This window comes from Triticum aestivum, chromosome 6A, assembly GCF_018294505.1.
Source record: "Triticum aestivum cultivar Chinese Spring chromosome 6A, IWGSC CS RefSeq v2.1, whole genome shotgun sequence".
Classification (NCBI taxonomy): Eukaryota; Viridiplantae; Streptophyta; class Magnoliopsida; order Poales; family Poaceae; genus Triticum; species Triticum aestivum.
The window spans coordinates 575929553-575954197 of record NC_057809.1 but is presented as its reverse complement, the minus strand read 5'-3'; the positions used below and the strand labels follow the sequence as shown (position 1 = coordinate 575954197).

The window sequence follows — 24645 nt, the reverse complement described above, 5'->3', positions numbered from 1 at the left end:
GTAGTGGCAGCGTCTGCCACCTCCGCTACATGACACGCGTCCAAATGAAGGCTTGCATGTCGTCCTTTATCGAACACGCTTTCGAAACAGAGGCTATGTTTCAGAAACAAATGCGATGTTGTAATCGTTTACGACTGGTCTAGTTTTGCAACAAAGCGAAGCCCAAAAATATTTCTGCAACATGACATATGTTACAAATGTTTTCCGCAACACAATTTCTGTTACAAATATTTTTACAATAGTATCTGTGTTGCAAATATTTCTGCAGCATCACCTATGATCTTTGTTGGAGAAAATATTTCTATAACAAACTCTATTGTAAATAAAATTCTATAGATGTTTCTGCAACACGATCTTTGTTGCGGAAAATATTATATAACAAACTCTGTTGCAAAAAAAAATCTACAAACATTTCTGCAAAATGCTCTTTGTTGCAGAAAATTCTACAACATAATCAATACTGAAAAAGTTAAAATGCCCGTCAGATATTTGATGACATTGGTGCGAGGGGGATTTTTTTGTTTGTGCAACAGGCCTCTTGTTGCCAAGGGAACGAGCGCACAATGCTACGTTTGTTGCAACGGGGCAAGAGCAAAGGTTTTTTTTTCTATAACAGAAATCTTGTTTCTGAAACACAGGCCTTTTTCAGAAGAAAAAAAACGTTTGGCAGAAGCGCAACACAAGCTTTATTGCAAAGGTTGATGCACGCTCAATAAAAAAAGATCAGAAGGTTGGCTTGCTCACGATCCTACGGCTACTAAGGCGGCATATGTTTTCAAAATATCACCCGGCAGACGCGTAGCTGCTTTATTTGTAAAAATAGCACATGTATTACCATGAAAAAGAGGAAATGCCAACCCTTTCAGTGAACGTTGTTGCGTTCCATTTGCTCAAGGTGGGGACGGCGTGCAGGCGCAGGGGAGAGAAGTGTGCTCCGCAAGCCGTCTGCGGCCTGTCGCTCTGTGCCCCCAGCCCCAGGCACAGAGGTCGTCAGGTGGGACGACGCCACGCCGCCGCTCGCTTCCCGCGCCGGCGCCGCCCCCTCGCCTCCGCTCCAACCGCAGGTACAGCTCCCGCCCCGCCATCTCCTCCGCCCCCAGTCCCCGAGCCCTAGAACCCCCCTTCCGGTCGCACTTGCGCAACTGTCTGCGTCGCTCAGTGGTTCCTTCCCCGTTCATATCGGTTCCGATTTCATTGGTATCTCGATTGGGTCGGCAATGGCGCACCGCGGGCTGGTTGATTAGGAGGGCCAGGGAAGGGTGCTGCCGGCCTTAGTTTCGCCTGATCTACTTTTCAGTCAATCGGAAGAACGAACCCTGGGTTTGATGTAGTACAATGGGAGGAATTTGCCATGACTATCTAAATCATCATTTGTGTTATACCAAAGGGTGTTTAAACGTTTAAACATTGTGTGCTGCAATAGTTGCATTGCTCCAAATGATCAAGCCACACTTAGAACCCTCTAATAGTCTGATGCTTTGGGTGGTACAGCTGAAAATGAAGAAGGCGCTTCCCCTAAAGGGCGGTTCGGCAGGCTTAAGGCATGGAACGAAATCTCCGAAGGAGCTGGAGAGCGTCTTGAAGCAGTATTTTGGGTACTCGGAGTTTCGAGGAAGGCAGCTTGAGGCCATAGAGGCTGTTCTTTCAGGTCCTCACTCTGCCCCTGTTTCCAGATTCATGTTTAACCCCCTGAATACCGATGAGATTAGTACTTCAGATATTTACTTTGTTTAATCTGTCAAACAACAAATTTGCAGGAAGGGATTGCTTCTGTTTGATGCCAACTGGAGGTGGCAAGTCAATGTGCTACCAGATCCCTGCTCTAGTGAAGACAGGCGTTGTTCTTGTTATCTCGCCCTTGATAGGTGAACTGATCCGTCATGTTTCCAAACCTTCAGAAAATCTACTACTTGAAAGAATGTGTGTACATACATTTTGATTTATACTAACTGTTCTTGATTTCTTGTATGTAAAATCTGCTGATCAGCGCTAATGGTAAGTTTTACTATCCCCCTTCTACCTTTCCTCTGTTATTATCCTTAAATCTTGGGATAGCTTTGAACATCATTTGGTCTGCATATTGAATTTACAGGAGAATCAGGTTAGCAGCTTGAAAAGTAAAGGAATTCCAGCTGAATTTCTCTCTTCCACACAAACAACTGCTAACAAAAACAAGGTAAGGGTCTTCAATTACACACTGCAACGTAATTCTCTCGTGAGACATGCTCGGTTATTGCATTGTTTATGGAGTTCCTTTTAGCTGTCCCAATTGACATTTTGACTCTGTATATTCATACGGTAGCCAAGTTGGTGCACAAAATTATGTCATGCCGTATTAATTCCCTGAGAATTGGAATTCATGAACTAGATCATGGTGTCTAGGATCTACTTCCTTTTGACTTTTAAGTTTTATTAAACATGTATGTTCTTTCTTCAGATACATGAAGATCTCGATTCTGGCAATCCTTCTTTAAAATTGTTGTATGTCACTCCTGAGTTAGTTGCAACATCTGGCTTCAAGGCAAAATTAACAAAGCTCCACAACAGGGGTCTTCTTGGTCTTGTTGCTATTGATGAGGTCTAAACTAAGTAACACCTTTGCTCTTTTGGTAACATCCTGTTGTTCTTCGGTCACTTGTAAAGAACACCTGGTGCTTATTTGCCAATTTTCTCCCTCTCCACAGGCTCATTGTATTTCAACTTGGGGCCATGATTTCAGGTACGCATTGGTTTCAGTGTTTGGTCTGAATATTGCCTTTACTCCATTGGCAGTTCTCAGTTTTCATAGTTTCATTGGTAAAATGAGTTGCAGCATTCCTCCTTTTCATGGAATAGCTAATCGGATGTGCTTCAATGAAATGCAGACCTAGCTACCGCAAAATTTCATCATTGAGGAAGCAGTTCCCAGATATCCCGATATTGGCTTTGACTGCGACTGCTGTCCCAAAGTAACACCTTACCCTTAGTTCAGTTCACCTAATGTGTTTTCTCTTTTGATCATTATATTTAGTCTGGTCTCATTTGTCCGGGTTTCATTATTTTTGCACCAGAGTCCAGAAAGATGTGATATCATCATTGTCCTTGCAAAACCCAGTCATTCTTAAAGCTTCCTTTAATCGACCTAATATCTTCTATGAAGGTATTATTCTCGACTTCCTTGATCAATTTAAAGACTAGGGCCTCTGTTTTCCCAGGAATCTCCACTGTTCTTTGCCTTTTCACTTCCCAAGGTCTTTCTTTTGCCCTTTTGCTTGAAATTGTGATTGAGTTGCTTCAGGACTATTTATGTTCTTTAGTTTCTGTGTTATCAGAGGCCAGAACGTATGGCTCTTGTTGTTCATTTACTGCTAAAATCTGGTGTACCTAATTTTTTTGCCCCTACATTCTACTCTATGGCGTGTTGACTGTGAATCATGAACTTATCTTGCAGTTCGTTACAAGGATCTTCTTGATGACGTTTATTCTGATATATCGAATTTACTGAAGTCCAGCGGAAATGTTTGCTCAATCATATATTGCCTTGAACGTGCTGCCTGTGATGATCTGACTATGCATTTGGCACAGCAGGGCATCTCTTCTGCTGGTACGTTAATCTGAAGGGAAAAAAAATGATAAGCCCAAGCCCCTATTAAGACTGTTGTGCAGATATACTTATGATTTTATTTTTGCTCCTTGTCAGCTTATCATGCTGGCCTGAATAGTAAAGTGCGAACTACCGTTCTTGATGACTGGCTTTCATCAAGGACTCAAGTTGTTGTTGCAACTGTAGCATTTGGGTATATAGCTTCTTTCTGCATCTTTGTAAACATCGTTTCTATCTTACAACCTGATTCCATGTCCACGAGTTGTAGAGTACAGCTTCGTCTGACTTAGTTACCTACATACCTTCCAACTTGTAGTATATACTTTATTTTTGCTACACCAATATTAGACTAATACTCTCTGTTTTCTTGTGTACTGCATTTTTCGATACGGGCCTTGTCCGTATTTTAATGTGTATGCTGCTCCACAGAATGGTATGTAATACTCTAATTGCATTGTGTTTCATGACGCTTTCTGCAGAGGTGCTTTGTTTATATATTGGCTCTATTCATCTTTTCAGGGTATTGATAGACAAGATGTCCGCATTGTGTGCCATTTCAACTTGCCTAAGTCAATGGAATCTTTCTACCAGGAGTCCGGACGTGCTGGTCGTGACCAACAGCCTTCCAGGAGTGTTTTGTATTATGGGTTAGAGGACCGAAGGAGAATGGTAATAAGCGTACATTATACACAGATGATTTTCCATCTTTTTTGAAAGGCAAAACTGAGGCTTCTCTGGTTTAACAGGAGTTTATTTTGAGAAACAGCAGCAGTAGAAAACAACAGCCATCTTCTTCTTCAACTGAGCTTTCAGAGAAGACCCTAGCCGACTTTAGTCAGGTAATTACCAAACATCGCAATGCATTGGTATAGTAGAACATGCAGTATATTTCATTCTATTATATTTCCCTCTCCTGACACAGATAGTTGATTATTGTGAGAGTTCTAGCTGCCGACGAAAAAAGATTATTGAGAGTTTTGGAGAAAAGGTATGGCATTGACTCCAAACATGTTACTGTTTTCTGCTTTGTGTTATTGCATGTTAATATTTGAACTGCATAGGTACAACCAACTTTATGCCAACGCACGTGCGATGCTTGCAAGCACCCAAATCAAGTGTCCTCGCGTTTGGAGGACCTTCGGCGTGTGCCCAACTGTCGCTTTAACAAGATATCTCCAGTCTTCAAAAGGTATGTGGTGTTCACTGTGCAGCAAGTCTTTGTTTCTTTTCCACAGTTTTGCTTATGAGATATGAATTGTACATATTCTGTGCTTTTGTATTAACTTGCGCCATATTGGTCTAGTAAAACTTCTCATTCGTGTGACAGCTCATCAGTTGACCCAAAACACTTTGACACGGAATTTTGGAACCGTGAAGATGACGTAAGCATATCAGACGAAGATATATCAGATTCTGATGGTAGAATGAACAATCATTTTCCTTTCCTCTCTGTGTTTGTAAGACTACGCAAAGTCATACTTGCATGTAGTGGAGTGCAGTAACATCTGCTGGGAATAATGAATCGCAGATGAGGAAGAGGCAGTGAGCAATATCGCCATTTCAAAGCTTCCATCAAAAGGAGGGTTTGAAGCAAGACTTGATGCCTTGGAGCGTGCTGAAAATGCTTACAATCAAGCCAATGGTCAAACTAAACCGCAGGTGATTTAGATGCCGCGTTTCTGTGATACTTCGTAAATGTTTGAGGATTTGAATTTGATAGAACTGTTTCCTCTTTATAGAAGTTGTGCTTGATCAAAAGTTATATGGTGTTGTCTGTGCAGCAAGTCTTGGTTTCATTCCTATAGAAATTTTCGATTTACAAAAGTATAATAGCTAATCTGAAACTTCAACTGGTGATGTAATAGGGTGGCAACCTTGTTGACAAGAAGAGCATATCTCAGACTCTAAGAGATGCAAGCAGGAAAAGATTGTCGGGTGCGCTTGGACAAGCAAAGCTCCGTCTTGGGGATCTGCTGTAAGTCTGCCCGCTCTGTCATGATTTTGTTGAACTATAAACATGTCTAATTTTTACTCATCTTTTTTTTCCACCACTCATTACATCGTGCACACTTTCAGGTTTGCTGAAGAGGCTTCTGCTACACACCTTGAAACCGAGTGCTTCAAGAAGTATCAGAAAGTGGGAAAGACGTTCTACAACTCCCAGATAGCTGCCACGGTTCGGTGGCTGTCGTCTTCAACTTCTGACCAAATCCACGGCCGACTTGAAGCCCTTACCAACCAGACTACAGAAGCTGGTGCAGCCACCAGCTCTCCTTGCATCATTTCTGATGCTTTGGGCAAAGCTGAAAAGCCAGCAGAAGCTACAGTAAGCCAAGAGCTCGCGAAAACCGAGCTTTCTGATGAGTTTGCAAAGACCATGGCTTCAACTGAAAACATGGAGCCTTCCCGGATGTCACCACCTGAGAAAACAATAGACGAAGAAGCGAGGAGAGATGGCGCGATCGGTACCATGGACCTTCCCAAGATACCATCATTCAGAGAATTCATGAGCCAGAAGGGAAGGGATCGCGCAACCAGTTCTTCTAGGGCAGAGAGCCAGCCTCGCGGCATTCCTAGAAAGGCTGGCCCTGTCATCAGCAAGGAAGGAACGACAGGAACATCAAAGAAGATGAAACTATGAGTGACTACTTCTCTGTTTTACATGCTGACTTCCTCCCAAAATTCCACAGTAGGAATATGACTAGAGTTTTTGCTGATACAGTAATCAAACACTGCAGTGCTGCTTCTCAATGAAAGATATCCTCTCTTAAAAGGAGAAGCTGCGAATCAAACTTTCACAGTAGGAATGTGACTAGAATTTTTGCTTACAGTAATCAAACACTGCTGCTTCTCAGTGAGGCCTTGTTCGGTTAAGCCACTCCCCAAGTGGATTGGAGTGGAATGGAGGGGATTTGGGGGAAATTTGAACTAGATGAGATTTAATCCCTGTCAATCCCTCTCATTTGTCATGAAACCGAACAATGCCTAAAAGATTTCCTCTAATAAGAGGAAAACATGAGAATATTTTGCAACTAATGCCTTGTGTATCTCAGTGAAAGATTTCCTCTCTCAAAGGAGAACGTGAGAACCTGTGAGAAGAGTTGTGCCAGATATCATATCTGAGAAAAGTTGTGACAAGCGTTGTTATATAGTTCCAGTAATGTTAGGTACACTTTATGGAACTAACACCCTATGTATGCCATCAGCTTTTACAACAGTTGAAGCTAACTGTGAGTATCTGGTTTGGACCAGCAAGCTGTATTGTATTGTTGTCAGGGCTACCACCTACAGAGCCAGGTCCTTCTCAAGCTCCGCAACCAACTGCTCGATGTTTCTTCTGTACATCGGCATGTAATGATCGTTGATCATCATCTTCGACAGCCTCAGCTTGCCATACAGAGATCTTGGCGTCAAGAAGATCCCTATGCTTGTCTCCGACTCCCCGGCAGCATCAACTTGGTGAAGGTCTGGCTCTTCATCCTCATGTTCGCTGGTCTCGTCGTCGTCTATGGCTGCTTCTCTTGTGGATGTTATTACGTGCATGATTTTCCCAGGTGGGTAGAATCTGTGGACCTCCTTCTCGTTGGGTTCACTGAGGACATCTTGAGCTCTGCCGCCAACTTCCTCGGCAATGTTACTTTCAGTCATCTCTTCCACTATGTCGTTCTCCCCTTCCCTTTTCCGGTACAGCTCGTTTTCGAGTTGTTGCCACAGCTCTACTTCGGTGATCCTGTCCTCATCCACGTGATGATCGATGATGTCTTCACCATCACTGTCTACCTTGTCATCCAAGGTACCAACAGCATCGGATGCCGAGATGGTGCTCTGGACCTCTTCTGATGCAGCATACTGCGTGGTTTCAGATGTAACTATCTCTGTGGTTTCCATCATGGTCTCAGTCAATAGTGAACTGGATTCAGAGCCACCGTTGGTAGTGGAAGTTGTTATTTCTTCTGATGTGACAATTGAGGTAGTATTCCGCCGCCTTGGCCCAATACAAGCCCATGAGGATAGTTGTAGCCCCGGTCTTGTCCATGCTGCTTGTGCTACACTGCGAGCTCTCCTCATTACAACCTGAACACACATTGCCAACATTGCTAGTCATGGATAATGCCAATGGATTTATGAATAACAATCAAAGCTGTGTTAAGGGGGTCAAATTAAAGATGAAAGGTACAAAACCTGTGTTCCATTAGATACAGGTCTTAGGATGGCACCAGCACCAGCTACTCTAGCTTTAGCATTTGCTATAGAAGGAAGTCGCGATCCCAAGGCAGATGCAGATCGATAGAAAGTGCTCAGGATTCTGGTTTGCTCGATTTGGTGACGGAGATCATTCAGCCAGGCAGATGCCGTCACCTGTTGCACATGAAACTTAATTTCAATACAAGAACCTATAATATAAAGTAATCATACTATATATTGCTAATTTTTTACACTATCATCAGCTGCACTGTTATCATGTGCTCATGTGTCCTTGTTTCCACAGATAAACCCGCTACCAGTTATAAAGATCTTACTGGTGCAAATAAGTTAATACGTACTCCCTCCGTCCCATAATGTAAGACGTTTTTTGACACTAGTGTACAGTTATGGCATTACTAACAAGGAAGGGTAAATAAAAGGGTACCTCTGAACGAAGATCATCTACTGCCGCCGCCGAAAATGTTGGCACCAAATCAGCACCATTGATGACTGTAGTGATAAAATGTACTCCTGACTCAGCCAGCTCCCATGTCATACAAGCAGCTGCAAAATAGAACATCCCACAAGGGCTAAATCACAACTATATTCTGAGGACAAGAAATCCAATCTTGTGAAAGGACTGGAGAAGTGGTCGACTTTTTGTTAGGAATAAGGAGAAAAATAAGCGATGTTCTTAGATCTGAATATCCAAGTCTGCATCAGGTATTTATATCGGAGAGGCCTGAGATCTAGGAGAGAGTATTTCTGGGAGAGCATCACTTATTTAAGCTATGGTCTGTACATAAGCTGGGGGAGAACTCAATTCTCAGACAAATACGGTGTACCTGGGATACTAGTCTGACAGTACCATTTACCTGAGATACTAGTCTGACAGTACCATTTTTAGGATAGCTTGAAATTATGGCAGTTCCTATTTTATGATCAACAAATTAATTTTGTCAACATCATATTTCCATCTAAAAGGTCGAGGAGTGGTACCACAGATACTTAGAAGATGGTGCATTGGGTATTTTTGTTGCCACAAAATATTTCGATGCTCATTTAATCCATGACCTAACCGATAGACTAAAAAAGGACCTAATAGTACAAGATTACAAGTACATTGGAGAACCCGAAGTAATGCTTGACCAACAAAATGCTCGACCAATGAAACAAAAAAGGATGCACATGATCTGATCTTCAGACAGAAAAACATCATAACATGCGAACCTGGAGCAAATGACACGCAAGTAGCGGAGGCAAACTCCTGCTGTTCCCTCAGGACGTATGTCAAGAGAGCTGCTGTACCACCTCCAAGTGAATGTCCAACAACCTAATAAATATTTACCAGAGACACAATCAATTAAAATGCTCCAAGAACCATATAAAACAACACAACACTACTAGCAAAGGATACAAGGAAAAGAAGGTACAAGATAAAAACACTGTACACTTGTGCCGTACCTTTATTTTATAATCTGGATACAAATGTAATGCTTCTGTGAGACAAGGAGTTGCAAGCTTTGCAATCCATCTAGCCGCTGCAACCATCCCAAAATGTGCATACCCTAAAACTAGATCACTAACACCACCTTCTTTGACTATTGTATGGTGGAACGGAACCACAGCACCCGTAGCAGCTGTCAGGGTATCCCTTATACTGTGGGTGCCTCTAATTAGTAGAAGTATACATTGTCTGTCTCTATCAAGTAAAATGGTGAAAGCTGGCTTCAAAATCTGCAAGTATCCCAACAAAAATCCTGAATCAGTCAACAGTAAACAGTTCTTGTGAATAACTACAGGATTACGAAATATAAAAATGATACTGTATAAATTTCACTTACCCCTGCTTTAGGTTCTTGCATAAGAACATCCTCCATGGAGTAGCCAGTAGCTTCCAAAAATAACGGGAATGGCTTTTTGGAAAAATGCCAACACAGTGTCAACAAATTCAAAAGATACCTCAAGTCCGTAACTACCGAAGCTCCTTTGAGCTCCACACTATCATCTCCAGCATATATGCTTGCAACAGATAAGTTCCCCTGAAACACACATGCCACAACTCATCTGTCAGGAACTTTGTTCAAGTCATTAACAGTTCAAAGTATTTGTCCTATGATTCTGGCCTATGAGTTTATCTGTTAAGGCCTCCTTTGGTTTGGAGGAATTTCATAGGAATTCTAGAGGATAGGATTCTTATAGGATTTTTTTCTTTAGAGCCCTTTGGTTCATAGGAATGGATTCCTATTCCTATATAGGATTGGTTCCTATCCTCCACATTTCATAGGAAAATAAAAATGAGCCTAGACTCAATGGAAAAATTCCTTTGGTGTCAACCAAATGACATCTTGTTTCCTATTTCTACTCATAGGATTTGAGATACATGTCATCTCATTTCCTACAAGATTCCTATTCCTACGATAATCCTATCCTATGAACCAAAAGAGGCCTAAGAAGTGCAGAACCTGCCCAACTTTAGCATAGATAGCATTGTAGGCAGAGTAATCTATTGAAAAAAAAAAAAGGGGTGAGTTACATACATAGAGTGAAATGGTAAGTGTGATAATCTAAATGAATGGTTCACTTAACAGATACTCCCTCCGTCCATAATATAAGATGTTATTACAGTCAATATAGGGGTATATTGGCTGTAAAAACATCTTAAATTATGGGACAGAGGGAGTACCTTATACAGTTTGTATGTACTAGAAATAATGAAGGTCGTTCATGCAGTTTCATGAGATATATTGTAGACAATCAAATATTGATAAACGATTATGTAAATGAATCTGAGAGCTGTTTAGGTCATCAGAACAACTATATGGTAAGACTAAGACAACTACTTTTGATAAAATAAGAAAAGAAGCGGTAAGAACAGATGATAGATATTAAGGAGTGTGATGCCTATGTTTTCAAGATTGTTTCAATTCCTACATGGCAACCCAACACTAAATTTAACCAGATGGAAAGACCTCCGGCGATGTTTATGATTTAAAACACTCCCTATCGGCTTCCAACATTTAAGTATCATAGTTAAGAAAGAGCAACGGATCACATCAACAGCAAAGTATGAGCGAGAGCGACCAACCTGTCTCTTGAGGAGGAAGCTGATTCCGAAAGCGAGGTCCCCGATGGGCCACTTCCCAAGGGTCTCAGAGTACGTGAACCGCAGCGTCTCCGACAGGGTCGAGATGGTCTCCAGCCACGTGGCGGGGGCGCGCACGTCCCTCCGCGACACCCGGCTCATGCTATGGGACTCCAGCGTGCCGCTGGCCGCCGCGTCCCTGCCATTCTCGCCGTCCGAGCCCCCTTCCCTGTCCAGCTTCTCCGTGTGCAGCCGGCGGTTCAGCGTGTAGTAGAGCAGCGCGGCGGCACCTGCAGCCGTCGCCATTGTGGCCGTTGCCATCGCACCGGCCCGCCTATAAACCCCACGCCGCTAGCTAGCGGGGAGGCCTGCCCAGCAGCCTTGGCTCCAATGGGGCAGTTACTGACCAACGGTGGAGCCAGACAGCGACCTGGGTTAATTTAACCTCTGATGATGATCCTCCCGCTGTAGATGCGATCTCGGGGCGGGACAAGGTCAAACCTGGTACCAGAAACAGAGGAAGATCCGAGTTTTTATTTGCAGCGAGGGGGCCGTTGATCCGGCACCGCAGGGAATCAACCAGCTACTGCCAGACAACAAGACCGAAAAAGAAATCCTAGTTATCCCCAGCCCTATAACAGCGGCAGCCGCCGATAGAGAACGGCAGCAGTATGTATATGCATACATAATATAATCCGCAAAAAACAGACACTACTGCCGTATCGTATCATCCGGGACCTATCCATCGGCAAACCTCAGAGCACCGAAACCTAGCCAAGATTCCGCCCCCAAATAAAAAACGGACAGCACGGCCGCCCCGGCCCGGGGCCCGGGGGAGCGCAGCGGAGCAGAATCGACGGGGAGTCGCGGGGATTTTTACCTGGAGCGGAGCAATGGGGCGTGCGGCTCGGTTGATTGGGACTGGGGCGGGGCTGGCTAGGGTTTTGGGAGGGGAGGCGGCCGGATTCGCGGCGGCGGCGGAATCGGGGAGGGGAGGGGGGGATTGCTGTTGGGTTTCGCTTTCTCCGGGGAGGCGGTTGCTGGGTGGCGCTGGGGAGGGGAGGGGGGAGGGTGGGCTCTCTCGAGTGATTTGGTGGGCTGGCTTTGGCTTTGCCGTTGCGGTGGGGCAAGCAAGGAGGGAGAAAGAGGAGGGGAGGGGGGGAAGGGGACGACGACTCGGCAGCCACTGAGACTTGCTTCCTTCCGTTCCTTCGCGGCTAAGCGGCGCGTGCTCGTACTGTACTGGTTATCCAGAACCAGAAGTGGAAACCTTCCGGCTCGGTTTGGCGTCGCGCAGAAATAGCACGCATTCGATGGCTGGGCCCCACCCTATATTTTGATATTGACACAAGACTCAGACGTGCAATGCTTGTAGCACTTTTTTTTTTGGAACTGTCGATCTATCCATCTTCAATCACGATATTACTCCCTCCAGTCCTTTTTTACCTGCGTCTAAGAAAATTTCGTTTTTCATGCAATGCTCTGCGCATTGGCATTTTTTCGCTGTTCTTTCCAACCGTGCCCTCCATCCCTTTCCACCGCATGCGTGCGTAATCACATCTCTCTTTCCCATGTGCTTCGCATCTTCCCAAGGCAGAGAGAGCAGCTTGCATGCAGAAACAGGAGAGAGAGAGAGAGAGGGAGAGGCGCATGCGTGCAGAGAGATGGACAGGGGAGAGAGAGCCGACATGCATGCAAAGTCTGAGCCAATCTCGCATGCAATCAGGGTCTCCATGGATGAATCCAGGGACAAAACAGTCCATTTTTTGCTAATTGCTCCTCTCCTTGGTATGCGGGCTGGACTTTAGACGCAAAGAAAAAAGGACCGGAAGGAGTACAACAAACACCCGAAATAATAAAAATTACATCCAGATTCATAGACCACCTAGCGACGACTACAAGCACTGAAGCGAGCTGAAGACGCGCCGCCGTCACCGTCCCTCCCTTGCCGGAGCCGGGCACAACTTGTTGTAGTAGACAGTCGGGAAGTCGTCGTGCTAAGGTCACATAGGACCAACACCCCAGAACAGCAACCGCCGCCGCTGAAGAGAATTTTAGATCGGAAGAATCCAACCTCAAGACACATGAACAAAGACGAATAAAGACCATATCCGAGCGGATTCACCAAAGACAACCACCGACCAAATCTCGCGAGATCCGCCGGAGACACACCTCCACACGCCCTCCAACGATGCTAGACATACCATTGAGACGGGGGCTAGACGGGGAGAACCTTATTCCATCTTCAAGAAGCCGCCGCCGTCTTGTCTTCTCGAGCAGGACACAAACCCTAACAAAACTTGAAGAAGCACTTGAAAACGGAACCCTCCCGCCGGCAAGGGCCGGGATCCAGCGCGCACCCATGGCCCTAAGGCCACAGGAGATGTGGGAGATCGACGACGCCGCCGACGAAAGGCAAAAACCCTCACTGTTCGCACGTTGCTGAAAATCCTTAAATAAATGAAGAATAACACAGGTACCAGGACTTAAACCCTGGTGGGCTGGGGATACCACTGTTCTCCTAAGAGCATATCTAGCAGACGCCCGAGCTTGCCCTCCACCACTTCCTCCTGCGTCGGCGGGCCGGCAACGAGAAGATCGGCAGCTGTTCGTCGCGGCGACCAGATTTGGCGTTTTCCGGCCACCAGTGGAGCCATGGATTGGTCATGAAGCACCCCGTGCAGCCCCGGCAAAGCCCCAGCGCTGCATGCAGGTACTGGTTCGTCTTGCAGCCCTGTCATCGGTTTGCTGGCAAGGATTCGGCCGGCCGTCCGCCGGGCTCAACGCTCGTTATAACACCCTCGATGCGGCTATATCTCCCACGTGTCGAAGCACGACTTAGAGGCATAACCGCATTGAAAGCAATGTCGCAAATGAGGTAATCTTCACAACAACCCATGTAATACATAAGGGAAAGAGATAACATAGTTGGCTTACACTCGCCACGTCACACAAATGCATAAATATCATTACATTCATCCAAATACACTCAAGGTCCGACTACGGAACCAAAATAAAGATAAACCCCAAATGCAACAAGTCCCCGATCGCCCCAACTGGGCACCACTACTGATCATCTGGGAAAGACACGTAGTATCGTCATGAGTCCTCATCGAACTCCCACTTGAGCTCAGTTGAATCTCCTGGAATGGTATCATCGGTCCCTGCATCTGGTTTTGAAGTAATCTGTGAGTCACGGGGACTCAGCAATCTCACACCCTCGCGATCGAGACTATTTAAGCTTATAGGAAGGGTAAAAGTATGAGGTGGAGCTGCAGCAAGCGACTAGCATATATGGTGGCTAACATACGCAAATGAGAGCGAGAAAAGAAGACAAAGGCACGATCGAAGAACTATGATCAAGAAGTGATCTTAGAACAATCTACGTTCAATCATAATACGAGACCGTGTTCTCTTCCCGGACTCCGCCGAAAAGAAACCATCACGGCCACACACTCTGTTGATTCATTTTAATTAAGTTTAGTTTAAGGTTTTCTACAACCGGACATTAACAAATTCCCATCTGCCCATAACCGCGGGCACGGCTTTCGAAAGTTCAAAATCCTGCAGGGGTGTCCCAACTTAGCCCATCACAAGCTCTGACGGTCAACGAAGGATATTCCTTCTCCCAAGACAATCCGATCAGACTCGGCATCCCTTTTACAAGACATCTCGACAATGGTAAAACAAGTCCAGCAAAGCCGCCTGAATGTGCCGACAAATCCCGATAGGAGCTGCACATATCTCGTTCCCAGGGCACACTCAGATAGGTCAAGCTACGAGTAAAACCAACCCTCAAGTTGCCTTGAGGTGGCCCCGCAGGCTGCCCAGTTCGGACCAACACTCAGAGGAGCACTGGCTCGGGGGGTTTAAATAAAGATGACCCTCGGGCTTCGGAAACCCAAGGGAAAAAGAGGTTAGGTGGCAAATGGTAAAACCAAGGTTTGGCATTGCTGGAGGAGTTTTATTCAAGGCGAACTATCAAGGGGTTCCCATTATAACCCAATCGTGTAAGGAGCGCAAAATCAAGGAACATAACACCGGTATAACGAAAACTAGGGCGGCAAGAGTGGAACAAAACACCAGGCATAAGGCCGAGCCTTTCACCCTTTACCAAGTATATAGGTGCATTAAGATAGGCAAGATATAATAATGATATCCCAACAATAAACATGTTCCAACAAGGAACAAACTCCAATCTTCACCTGCAACTAGCAACGCTATAAGAGGGGCTGAGCAAAGCGGTAACATAGCCAAACAACGGTTTGCTAGGACAAGGTGGGTTAGAGGCTTGACATGGCAATATGGGAGGCATGATAAGCAAGTGGTAGGTATTGTAGCATAGGCATAGCAAAAGAGCGAGCATCTAGCAAGCAAAGATAGAAGTGATTTCGAGGGTATGGTCATCTTGCCTGCAAAGTTCTCTGAGTTGACTTGATCCTCGTAAGCATACTCAACGGGCTCCTCGATCACGTACTCGTCTCCCGGCTCTACCCAAAGCAAGAAACACAAGCAAAGGGAGAACAATCAACCATGTGCAATGCACAAACAACATGATGCAAAACAATGCATGCCATGCGGGATGCGATATGTGATGCATATGCATGATTTGGAAAGGGAAAATTGAATCTGGCCTCAACATGGAAAACTAAGAGTGCCACTAGAAAGAGGAGTTGATTTCGGTTGAAATCGATATAAAGATCACCGGAATCGGATGCACGGTTTGGAAATGACATGCAAAACAAATATGATACCGGTCTGCGATTAACAACACGAGACCATCTAAATGCATCAAGAACAACATGCTACAGCACTCCAACATGGCAACAAAATACATGGCAGGGATCTAATCAAGATACTTGACAAAAGATGAACACTGAGCTACGGCTAATTCACTCAATAGCAGGTTCAAACAAGCATGGCAAAAGTGCAAAAGATATCAGGTTTCAGACTTAGTGAAATTAACAACATGTCAGGAATTTAATATCAGGAAGCAATGTTTAGAGCAAGGTAACAACATGCTACAGGAACATATCATGGCAAAGCAAGGCATGGTATGAAGCTACTCAAAGCATACAACAAAAGTCCCTTACTGACCATAAGCTAAAAGGGATTAGAAGATACAATTGCAACCACGTGAGCATATCAATTATCGTTAACAGATTTAGACTTAGAGAAAAACTGGAACATGGCAAAACAGATATTAAGTAGGCATGTTTACGACCTCGATGCACTCACTACGAGGCATTGCATGACAAACTAAGCATACACCCAACAAGTAGACATGACATAGAAGCTAAACATGGCAAGAACAACAACATAGCATGCACGGATCAACTACAACAAGCTCGGCAAAATTGCTAAACATGTTAACAACCTGCCCGGAACATTTTATAAAAAAAGTAGAGCTCGATTGAGTCAAGCTAGGGTGCTCCATAATTGTAAACAAAGACATGGACGGGTAGAGCACAACAATATCTACAAAACATCCTTACTGATCATGCTCAAAAGAGGCACGGATCACTCGGTAGCAACATGAACACATGTCATAAAAATATAGACAGGGCAATGACTTAGAATATTTCTAAGTCCCTGAAATCAGCAACATTAGGTAAGCTACTTTGCATGCTTGTGCTAGTCACCACAGAGATCACAAAAATACATGGCATACACTTCTGTAAAGATGGCATGGCATACTTCAAAACTCATGAAGAGCTCAAGATCATAGCATGCACACATTAATCATGGCAAAAATGACAAAAAAACAAATGCTGATACGGATCTGAAACTAACAACAAACTAGCACTCTTCCAACAGCATTTTGGGCATCAAGATGAGCTCAAATGAAAATGATGCAATGAGATAAAATGGAGTACTCATTGAGACGAACATTTCAAGATGCTACATGCATAAATCGGAGCCACGGTGATGAAGTTATGATGCTGTGAGCATGTGCAAAAATTATTGAGCGAGAGGGAAAAATCAACCCTAGTTACGGTTTACTGTAGCACCGCGGATCCAGATCCGATCGGGATCTCGCCGGAAATACTGTAGCGGCGGCGGATTCGAGGATGGCCGGGGTTGAGGTCGCCGGAGTTGGGCCAGATCCTCACCGGAGAGGGACGCGGGGTTCGCCGGGTAGCCGGACTTGGCGCGGACGACGAGGGGGCGACGAGGCAGCGTCTTGCGGTGGTGTCGGGCGGAAGCAGCACGGCAGGGAGCTCGCTGGGGCGGAGCTTTGCTCTGGCCGGCGATGGCGCGGCGGCGGTGATCCGGCAAGAGGAGGCGGGGAGGCGACGCACTCGGTCCCGCGGGCGGCGGCGCAGGCGATGAGGGCGCGCGCGCGAGCGATGGGCCGCGGGGGCCCCGAGCGGGCTTCGCGGGCCTCGGGCGGCGGTGGGTCGGTGAGAGGACACGTGGCGCTTCAGGACTGGTGCGGCGCGGCGGCGCGGCTCGTCCGATTGGAAACGGACATTGTCCGGCGGCGCGAGCGAATTTTAGGGTTAGGGGGAAGAAGACTCGGGATTTGGAATGGGGGGGTCTTTAAATAGAGGTGGAGGGAGCTAGGAGACTCCAAATTGAGCACGGTTTGCGGCCACGCGATCGTGATCGAACGGCCTAGGTGATGGAGGAGGTTTAGGTGGGTTTTGGGCCACTTTAGAGGGGTGTTGGGCTGCAACACACACGAGGCCTTTTCGGTCCCTCGGTTAACCGTTGGAGTATCAAACGAAGTCCAAATGGCACGAAACTTGACAGGCGGTCTACCGGTAGTAAACCAAGGCCGCATGACAAGTCTCGGTCCAATCCAAAAACGTTTAACGCCAACACACGAAAAAAGGTAGAAAGGGACACCGGAGGACATAGGAGCGCCGGAATGCAAAACGGACAACGGAGAAAATGCTCGAATGCATGAGACGAACACGTATGCAAATGCAATGCACATGATGACATGATATGAGATGCATGACAAAGACAAAACACATGGAGACAAAAACCCGACAACGAAGAAATATCATAACTTAGTGCCGAAAACGGCAAGAGTTGGAATACAAATATGGCAAGTTACATACGGGGTGTTACACTCGTGCAGCGGCTCGCCGATGCCGCTCATACAGTGTGACGACTGCACGCGGATAGTGCTGCGGCTAACTTCTAGCATGCCCAAGCACCCCGGATGGGTATTCTTCAAATGCGAAAACGACGGGGTATGTTGTTGTTTCCATTCGGCTTTGTCACCCTATTCGGTTCAATTTCGATAGCTTATGGACATCGTCATGTGTAGGAAGTCGGATACTCATTTTGGTTTTGGGAAGGAGAATATATTGATTTGTTGATAGGAAGAAACTTAATAGATGTCCGTGCACTCCTTAGTAGAATTGAGGCTACAGATGCGGCATCAAAGAAGGAGAATGTAGAATGCAAGATCAACAATCCGCAGATCAACAACAAAGGCATGGACAAGATATTGGTCCAACTAGTGAGAGCAGTTATGGAAGTTGAATATCTTCTAAAATGTATAATTATGGTTCTTATTTTCTTTGATCTTGCTATTCTAACAAAGATTTAGTGAATTACTATGTACCCAATGTCGTTGAAGAAAATAAAAAACAAAGAAATGTGTTTTCATGTCTGAAATTGAAATGCAAATTACTGATTTGCGGGTCGACGCAGGCTGCGGCCGAGCAGACCCCGCAGAACGGACCCGTATCGTTTTGCAGGGTCTGACTCTGCCGCCGCACGCGCCGCCCCGTAAAGCCATTTTTCTGCGAACTGTATACACATGGGTCGGCATTATACGGGGTCTGCTAATGATGCTCTAACCATCCAACCAAAGGTTGGTTCGCTCCTTCACTTCTTTTAAGTGTTTTTTACTGAACTTCACATTTTTTAGTTGGTGTTCCTTCACTTTTGATCTAAACTAAGTGAGGTTTGAGGCCAAGCACTTGGACTCGACCATCCCCAGGTTGAGGAGTTGGTTGTTGATCCGGCGCTGGCGGTGAGCAGAGGTCTTTTTGGTGGTCTTGACTTGTTGATGGGCCAAGGCGGCGGGACAAGAGACCTCGCAAAAGACACCCGACACATCGCGTTGCACGCCGCTCCCAGTGCCCAGCCTTGGAGGCCGTTGTTTAATGTTGAGGATGAGCCGCCGCCACCACTGAGGTAGTTGGCACGGCGGTTGTGTGCGTTGGCGGTCGTCGGGTGTGCGCCTCCTCCTTCATAGCAACCTAGCGCACTTGCTCCCGGACTATTGACGAGGCAGGGACTATGGCACCACCTCATTGCCGCTGTAGAGACGGCCGTAGGGCGGGGATGCCGGTTCCTCCTTGACGCGTGGCAGGGATGGCGGCTCCTCCTTACACAATGTTCAATTTGGACACCTTTGCTTGGTAGGAGCGCGGCGACAGATGATTTTGTCCTAAGTACATTCTCTGGAGCAAAGGATTTTTGAGACCATCTACAGATAGGATATCTGTTGGAGCCGCGCTTTTGTCCTAATAAGTCTATACATTTGAGTTTTTTTAGCACGTCGGCAGTTTTCATCATCTATTGAAGATGCTGTTAACTAACCATGATTAAGGATGGCAATGGGTAGGGTATGGGCAGGGTAGAGCAATATCATACCCATACCCGTATAGTCAGTGGGTACAAAATTCTACCCATACCCGTACCCATGGGTATGAAACTTTACCCATACCCATACCCGACGGGTACTCGTACCCATTGGGTACCCAGCGGGTAGAACAAATAGCACACGAGTTGTCCACATTTTTACACTCATTGATAGAAAATTTGACAAAAAACAATTATCTTAGCTCAATAACAAATAGATAAGTAAAACATACTCATAAGTCAATAGAAGTAGAAAAGTCACATGAAAATTTAATAATTAATTGATGTCAACTTAACATTATTTCACAAGCGGGTAGGGTATGGGTATACCCACGGATACAAGATTATACCTTTACCCTACCCATGACTTAACGGGTAGGGTATGGGTACTATCCATGGGTATAAAAGTGTGCCCATACCCTGCCCATACGGGTACGGTACCCGTGGGTACCCGTACCCATGGGTAAAATTGTCATCCTTAACCATGATGGTAGCTGGCAGCACCCCCTCCCCTAAATTAGAAATTTTGTACTCACAATCATTTTCTTTAGACTGAAAAATCTGCGAAAGAGCTTTTTTCGTAATTCAGGGCTACAATGCCGGGAAAAAAGAGTCTAACCAGGATATCCGGCGTACGTGACGTACAATGCGCGGTTGGATTTCAGGATTTGGACGCGGGCATGTCGGTCCGTGTTGACGATAGCGAGACACGAAAGAGGTCGCTCTCCGACCTAATCCTCGCCTGCTCCGCCGTCCTGCATCCATGGATCCAGCCCGCCCGCTGACCCGGGTACGCATGCACCGGTTGACTGACCAACCCAGCGCCTTATATACTATTCCCTCCGTTTCATAATATAAAAGTGTTTTTTAGTTTCAAAAACGCTCTTGTAATATAGGACGGAGGGAGTATTATTAACCGAGCGTGCGCGCGTTCGATTCAGCGCGTATGTCACGCACGCCGGCCGCCTAACGTGCGTGCGTGCTCCGGCCGGGGACACAGTCGCCGAAAGCACAAAAAGCTCGCAATCTGCCATGACCGCCGCGGCACGTACCTGCCTACCACCTGACCTCGGCACCGACGGGACCAACAAGCGCTTTGTCAAGAACGTCGTCGCCACCAAGAGTAACACCGGCGATCCCGCCACGGGCGCCGCCGACACGCCCAGAAGCTACTCTACGGTTTCCTCTGCTGCTAACAGTGATGGTGTTGCAGCTCCTGTCACTCGTTTAACAGAATTGCCAACTTCTGTTCAGCCAACTACTCTTCGTCAAGGGGTCATATGCTCCTGAATAAAGTAGAGGATATAATTGATCCGCACTCGGGAGGATGGTTTGAGCAATTAATTAGACAATCCTTTTTTCCCTATTGATGCAGAGAGGATTTTGAGGATTCCTTCAAATGTTGATCTCATAGATGACTTTCACATGGAGAGCTCTGCATGGCATCATCCCGGAGTTTTCAGTGCTCACAAATCATCACATTAATGTACCTCCTCAGTGCCCTGTGTGCTTGCAAGGACCGGAGGATACGAGGCATCTATTATTCACTTGCAGGAGGGCGAAGGAGTGCCCTGTGTTATTTGGTTAATAAGATGGTCGTATGCATCTTTCTGATGCAGAGGCCGGGGAATTCCCCCTTTTCGAAAAAAAGGAGGGCGAAGGAGGTATAGATCTCTTTGGGCTTGATGGACATAATTAAGGAAAGTTTATCGGTGGATCGGTCGGGAAGTGTAGTTCTGGAGGTGCTCCTGCAGTCAGACAGAATGAATGCAGCAAACTCTAGCAACTTGGGTTTCAAAGAGTTTTTAAGTGTGGGTGCGTGGTACATTTGCCCCCCCCCCCCCCTAGGTACTGCCGATACGCACAAATTCTTATGGGAGAAACCTGCTATAGGATGGTATAAGATGAATGTAGATGCTGTATGATGATGGTTCTGGACCTACAGCAGCAATTATTCGCAACTCTAATGGGGAAGCAATGGCTGGTCGTACATCACTTTTTTCAAATGTTTTGAATAGCACTACCGCTGAAGCCATTGCATTACAGAGAGGTCTTGCTTTCCTGCAGGACCTTGGTTGTGCCAATATTATCCTGGAATCTGATTCACTTGAGTTAATGGAAGCATGCCATGGAACCATTGAAGTCTGGAGCCCATACACGGCAATATTGGCGGACTGTTTTTTCAAAGCCCAGGATATTGGATCAGTGAAGTTCTCGCATTGTCGAAGGGATGCTAATCGAGCGGCACATAATTTAGCTAGGATTTTCTATGATTCTAAAGTAGAGGTGGATTGGGATGGTGATCCTCCTAGCTTTATTCTTTCGGACCTGTTGGACTCTCGTTTGATTAATAAAATGCGCCCGAGGGCATCCCTCTCAAAAAAAAAAAAAACTACTCTTCATCACACAACATCAAAGGCATATTCCTTTTGGTGGACTATCTGATGACAAATCCAATAGGGAAAAGAACAGGAATAAAAGAAAAGTAAGAGATCCTAGGCAGTTTGCTGACAGGGGACAGAAAACGCAGATGATTAGTAACCAAGGGTGCTACAGAACGCTGATCATGTGTTGCTGATGAAGTGATGATCTACTGTGGGAGTGGAAGGATGAAGGATTAATTGCTAAGTAGGCGGAGACACTGCTTTCTTTTGAGAAGCATTACATTGGGCTGCATGGTGAAGCATGCTCAATTTTATCTACTTACGCTGAAACTCTTTATTACCATATTAAGTTGCGGTATTATTAATCACGTTTGTGCTGCAGTGTGTAAACTAGCAGTGTCCTAATTTCCTGCGTCTACTAGAACGTCAAGGCGCGCTTTGCCGCGCCCGCTATCTTGATGAAAGAGTATCGAGACAATATAAATATTGATGAAAAAAATGGAAGGTATAATTATCAATGGAGATTTGAATTATAATGTAATCCCTCCGTAAAGAAATATAAGGACGTTTAGATCACTAATAAATCAGTCGCAAATCCATAAGAAAGAAGACAGTTACTGAGAATGTTCAAAAGATCGACAAAATACTTATGAGCTGTGGTGTGAAGTATGCAAATGGAACATAATACTGGATTTATCATTTGAACACTAATATGTATAAATATCCTCGTATGATCAACTGAACTGCATAATGAAGGGTTGTACATCACTCGATGTAGAGGGCGAGGGCTTTCCCTCGATTAAAATGATAGTAATATCTTTCCACATAATAAGGAATTTTGGCTATTAGATCAAACGGATACCACACAAAACCCTAAAAATGAAGAGAAAGAGCGTCTCAAATTCTAACATGTTTTTTAGGAAGTTAGAGAACGTAAGTAGATTCCCTATCCTCAGGAAAGAACAAAGATAATATATAAATATATTAAGTTGGCCTATCAATTGCTATACCCTGCCGAAGCTAATGCAATTATTTTGAATATTCCGAAGTTGTTACGAAAACTGCTGCAGTGGGCAAACCACTTAAATTATAATCAGTATTAGTGGCCATGCAAATGTATGAAATACATGGTACATGTCAAGGGCTCCATTCACCATTACAGAATCCGAATAGAAAAAATGATACCAAATAAACACCTTAGTCATCTCAACAGCAGCATCAGATCATCCGTTGTTTGATAGTGTACCCTATATTAATTCCTTCCGTCAAGAAGCTGAAACAATTATATGTCCACAAATTGTGTTAGCATAAGGAAAAGAATCACACAGAAGGCAGAGGGCTGCATACTATGCTGCAAGAACTTAAATTGTACTATATCTACAGATGCCATGAAGCATATGTTTAACTCATCTCTCATCCTCGAATGCTATTTCTACTTTATTTCCTGTTTTTTTAAGAAACCATATCTTTTAGTTTCCTAGTCACAGGATGGCGGATTATTTCCGGCGACACGTCGGTCAGTTAAGAGAACAACTCTAGTAAAGAAATTCATTGATCTGACACCAGACAGGGTCAAAATAGATAGTACCTTAGATACCACATGGTCTGAAAGAGCATCGTTTAAAGAAATTTCACTAGTGTCGTGGTGTCACAGGACAAACCTGCAACTCGGTATATCAAGCAATCAAAACATCTTGAATTGTTCATTCCTGTAACTTTTTTCCTAATACTTACTTTTAGTTAAAATTAGCTAGGTTTGGAAATTGCAATCTGAGAGGAGCACACGATATCTCAAACCGATGGGACATTTGAACCTCGACATCAAACAGAATTACCAGAAACTGAATGAATTGCACGTACGAAAAATAATCTCATCTTAGAAACTCTTGGCCCCCAATGAAACCTCAGCATCAAACAGAATTACCAGAAACTGGATGAATTGCACGCCATCACCAGTAAACTCTAAAAATTAATTCCTCAAACAATTATTACCAATCAGTAATGAATCAACAGAAAGATAGTGCATGTATGAATTGAAACAAAAGATTTAACACAGGCGCTGGGTGAAACGAAGCTTGAAGAGGGAAAAACAAATCCGATTTCAGTTTTCCTCTTCCTCATAGCCATACGCAGCCATGCACCATCACAGATGGCCATGTGTTTCCACTTTTTACCGCTCACTTGCCATCGCTAGCACATGCAACCGCCCTGGCGAACTGTTAGCTTTTTGTGGGGAACAGCGGGGTGAGCCGGTTCTCCTGCCGCTAGTTAAGGCACAGTGGCGGCACCAGTTAAGAAGGGCCTGCGGAGGAAGAGTACATGGCGGGTGGTCGGCACCGGCGTCGAGGCAGACTCACAACAGAAGCTCGCCGACGGCGCCGGCGCATCGCGGAGGAACAGCGAAACCTTTTGTACAGGAGGATTGGTCTATTTTAGGGCAGTTCGTCCAGGAAGAAGATAGCGTCGGATGGGAAGACATGGGCCTTCCGTGGCCCAGTAATGGAGAGAAACGCGAGCTCGTTCCGCGGAGCAGCGGCCCGTGTGACTGTGCGTGACGATGTTAGTTGCGGGATGATGTATTACGGAACGAGTAAAGAGACTTGCCGGTAACGAGATTGAACTAGGTATTGGATACCGACGATCGAATCTCGGGCAAGTAACATACCGATGACAAAGGGAACAACGTATGTTGTTATGCGGTCTGACCGATAAAAGATCTTCGTAGAATATGTAGGAACCAATATGGGCATCCAGGTCCCGCTATTGGTTATTGACCGGAGACGTGTCTCGGTCATGTC

General features: G+C 45.3%; 2 protein-coding genes across 3 annotated transcripts; one reads left to right on the top strand and one right to left on the bottom strand.

The window, feature by feature from the left end:
- The first annotated feature begins 890 nt into the window (after nucleotides 1–890).
- LOC123128632 (ATP-dependent DNA helicase Q-like 3) lies at nucleotides 891–6357 on the top strand. Its single transcript, XM_044548696.1, has 20 exons — nucleotides 891–1064; nucleotides 1492–1648; nucleotides 1758–1865; nucleotides 1988–1995; nucleotides 2093–2176; nucleotides 2438–2578; nucleotides 2685–2719; nucleotides 2865–2948; nucleotides 3051–3139; nucleotides 3431–3583; nucleotides 3680–3776; nucleotides 4013–4016; nucleotides 4103–4252; nucleotides 4330–4422; nucleotides 4506–4571; nucleotides 4645–4772; nucleotides 4911–5002; nucleotides 5112–5242; nucleotides 5449–5558; nucleotides 5660–6357. Exons 2-20 carry the CDS (start codon nucleotides 1498–1500, stop codon nucleotides 6222–6224), a joined length of 2289 nt encoding a protein of 762 aa, XP_044404631.1. The 5' UTR covers nucleotides 891–1064; nucleotides 1492–1497; the 3' UTR covers nucleotides 6225–6357.
- A 316-nt stretch (nucleotides 6358–6673) lies between these two features.
- On the bottom strand, nucleotides 6674–11947 carry LOC123128633 (uncharacterized). Of its 2 annotated transcripts, XM_044548697.1 has the most exons (8): nucleotides 11734–11947; nucleotides 10857–11354; nucleotides 9613–9810; nucleotides 9233–9505; nucleotides 8999–9101; nucleotides 8214–8332; nucleotides 7766–7942; nucleotides 6674–7657 (listed from the first exon to the last, which is right to left on the bottom strand). In XM_044548697.1, the coding sequence occupies exons 2-8, from the start codon at nucleotides 11172–11174 to the stop codon at nucleotides 6869–6871; spliced, it is 1977 nt and encodes a 658-aa protein (XP_044404632.1). In that variant the 5' UTR covers nucleotides 11175–11354; nucleotides 11734–11947; the 3' UTR covers nucleotides 6674–6868. The 2 variants fall into 2 exon arrangements, with proteins under 2 accessions (XP_044404632.1, XP_044404633.1); XM_044548698.1 differs by lacking the exon at nucleotides 11734–11947 and having other exon boundaries at nucleotides 10857–11719.
- Between the last annotated feature and the right edge of the window lie 12698 nt (nucleotides 11948–24645).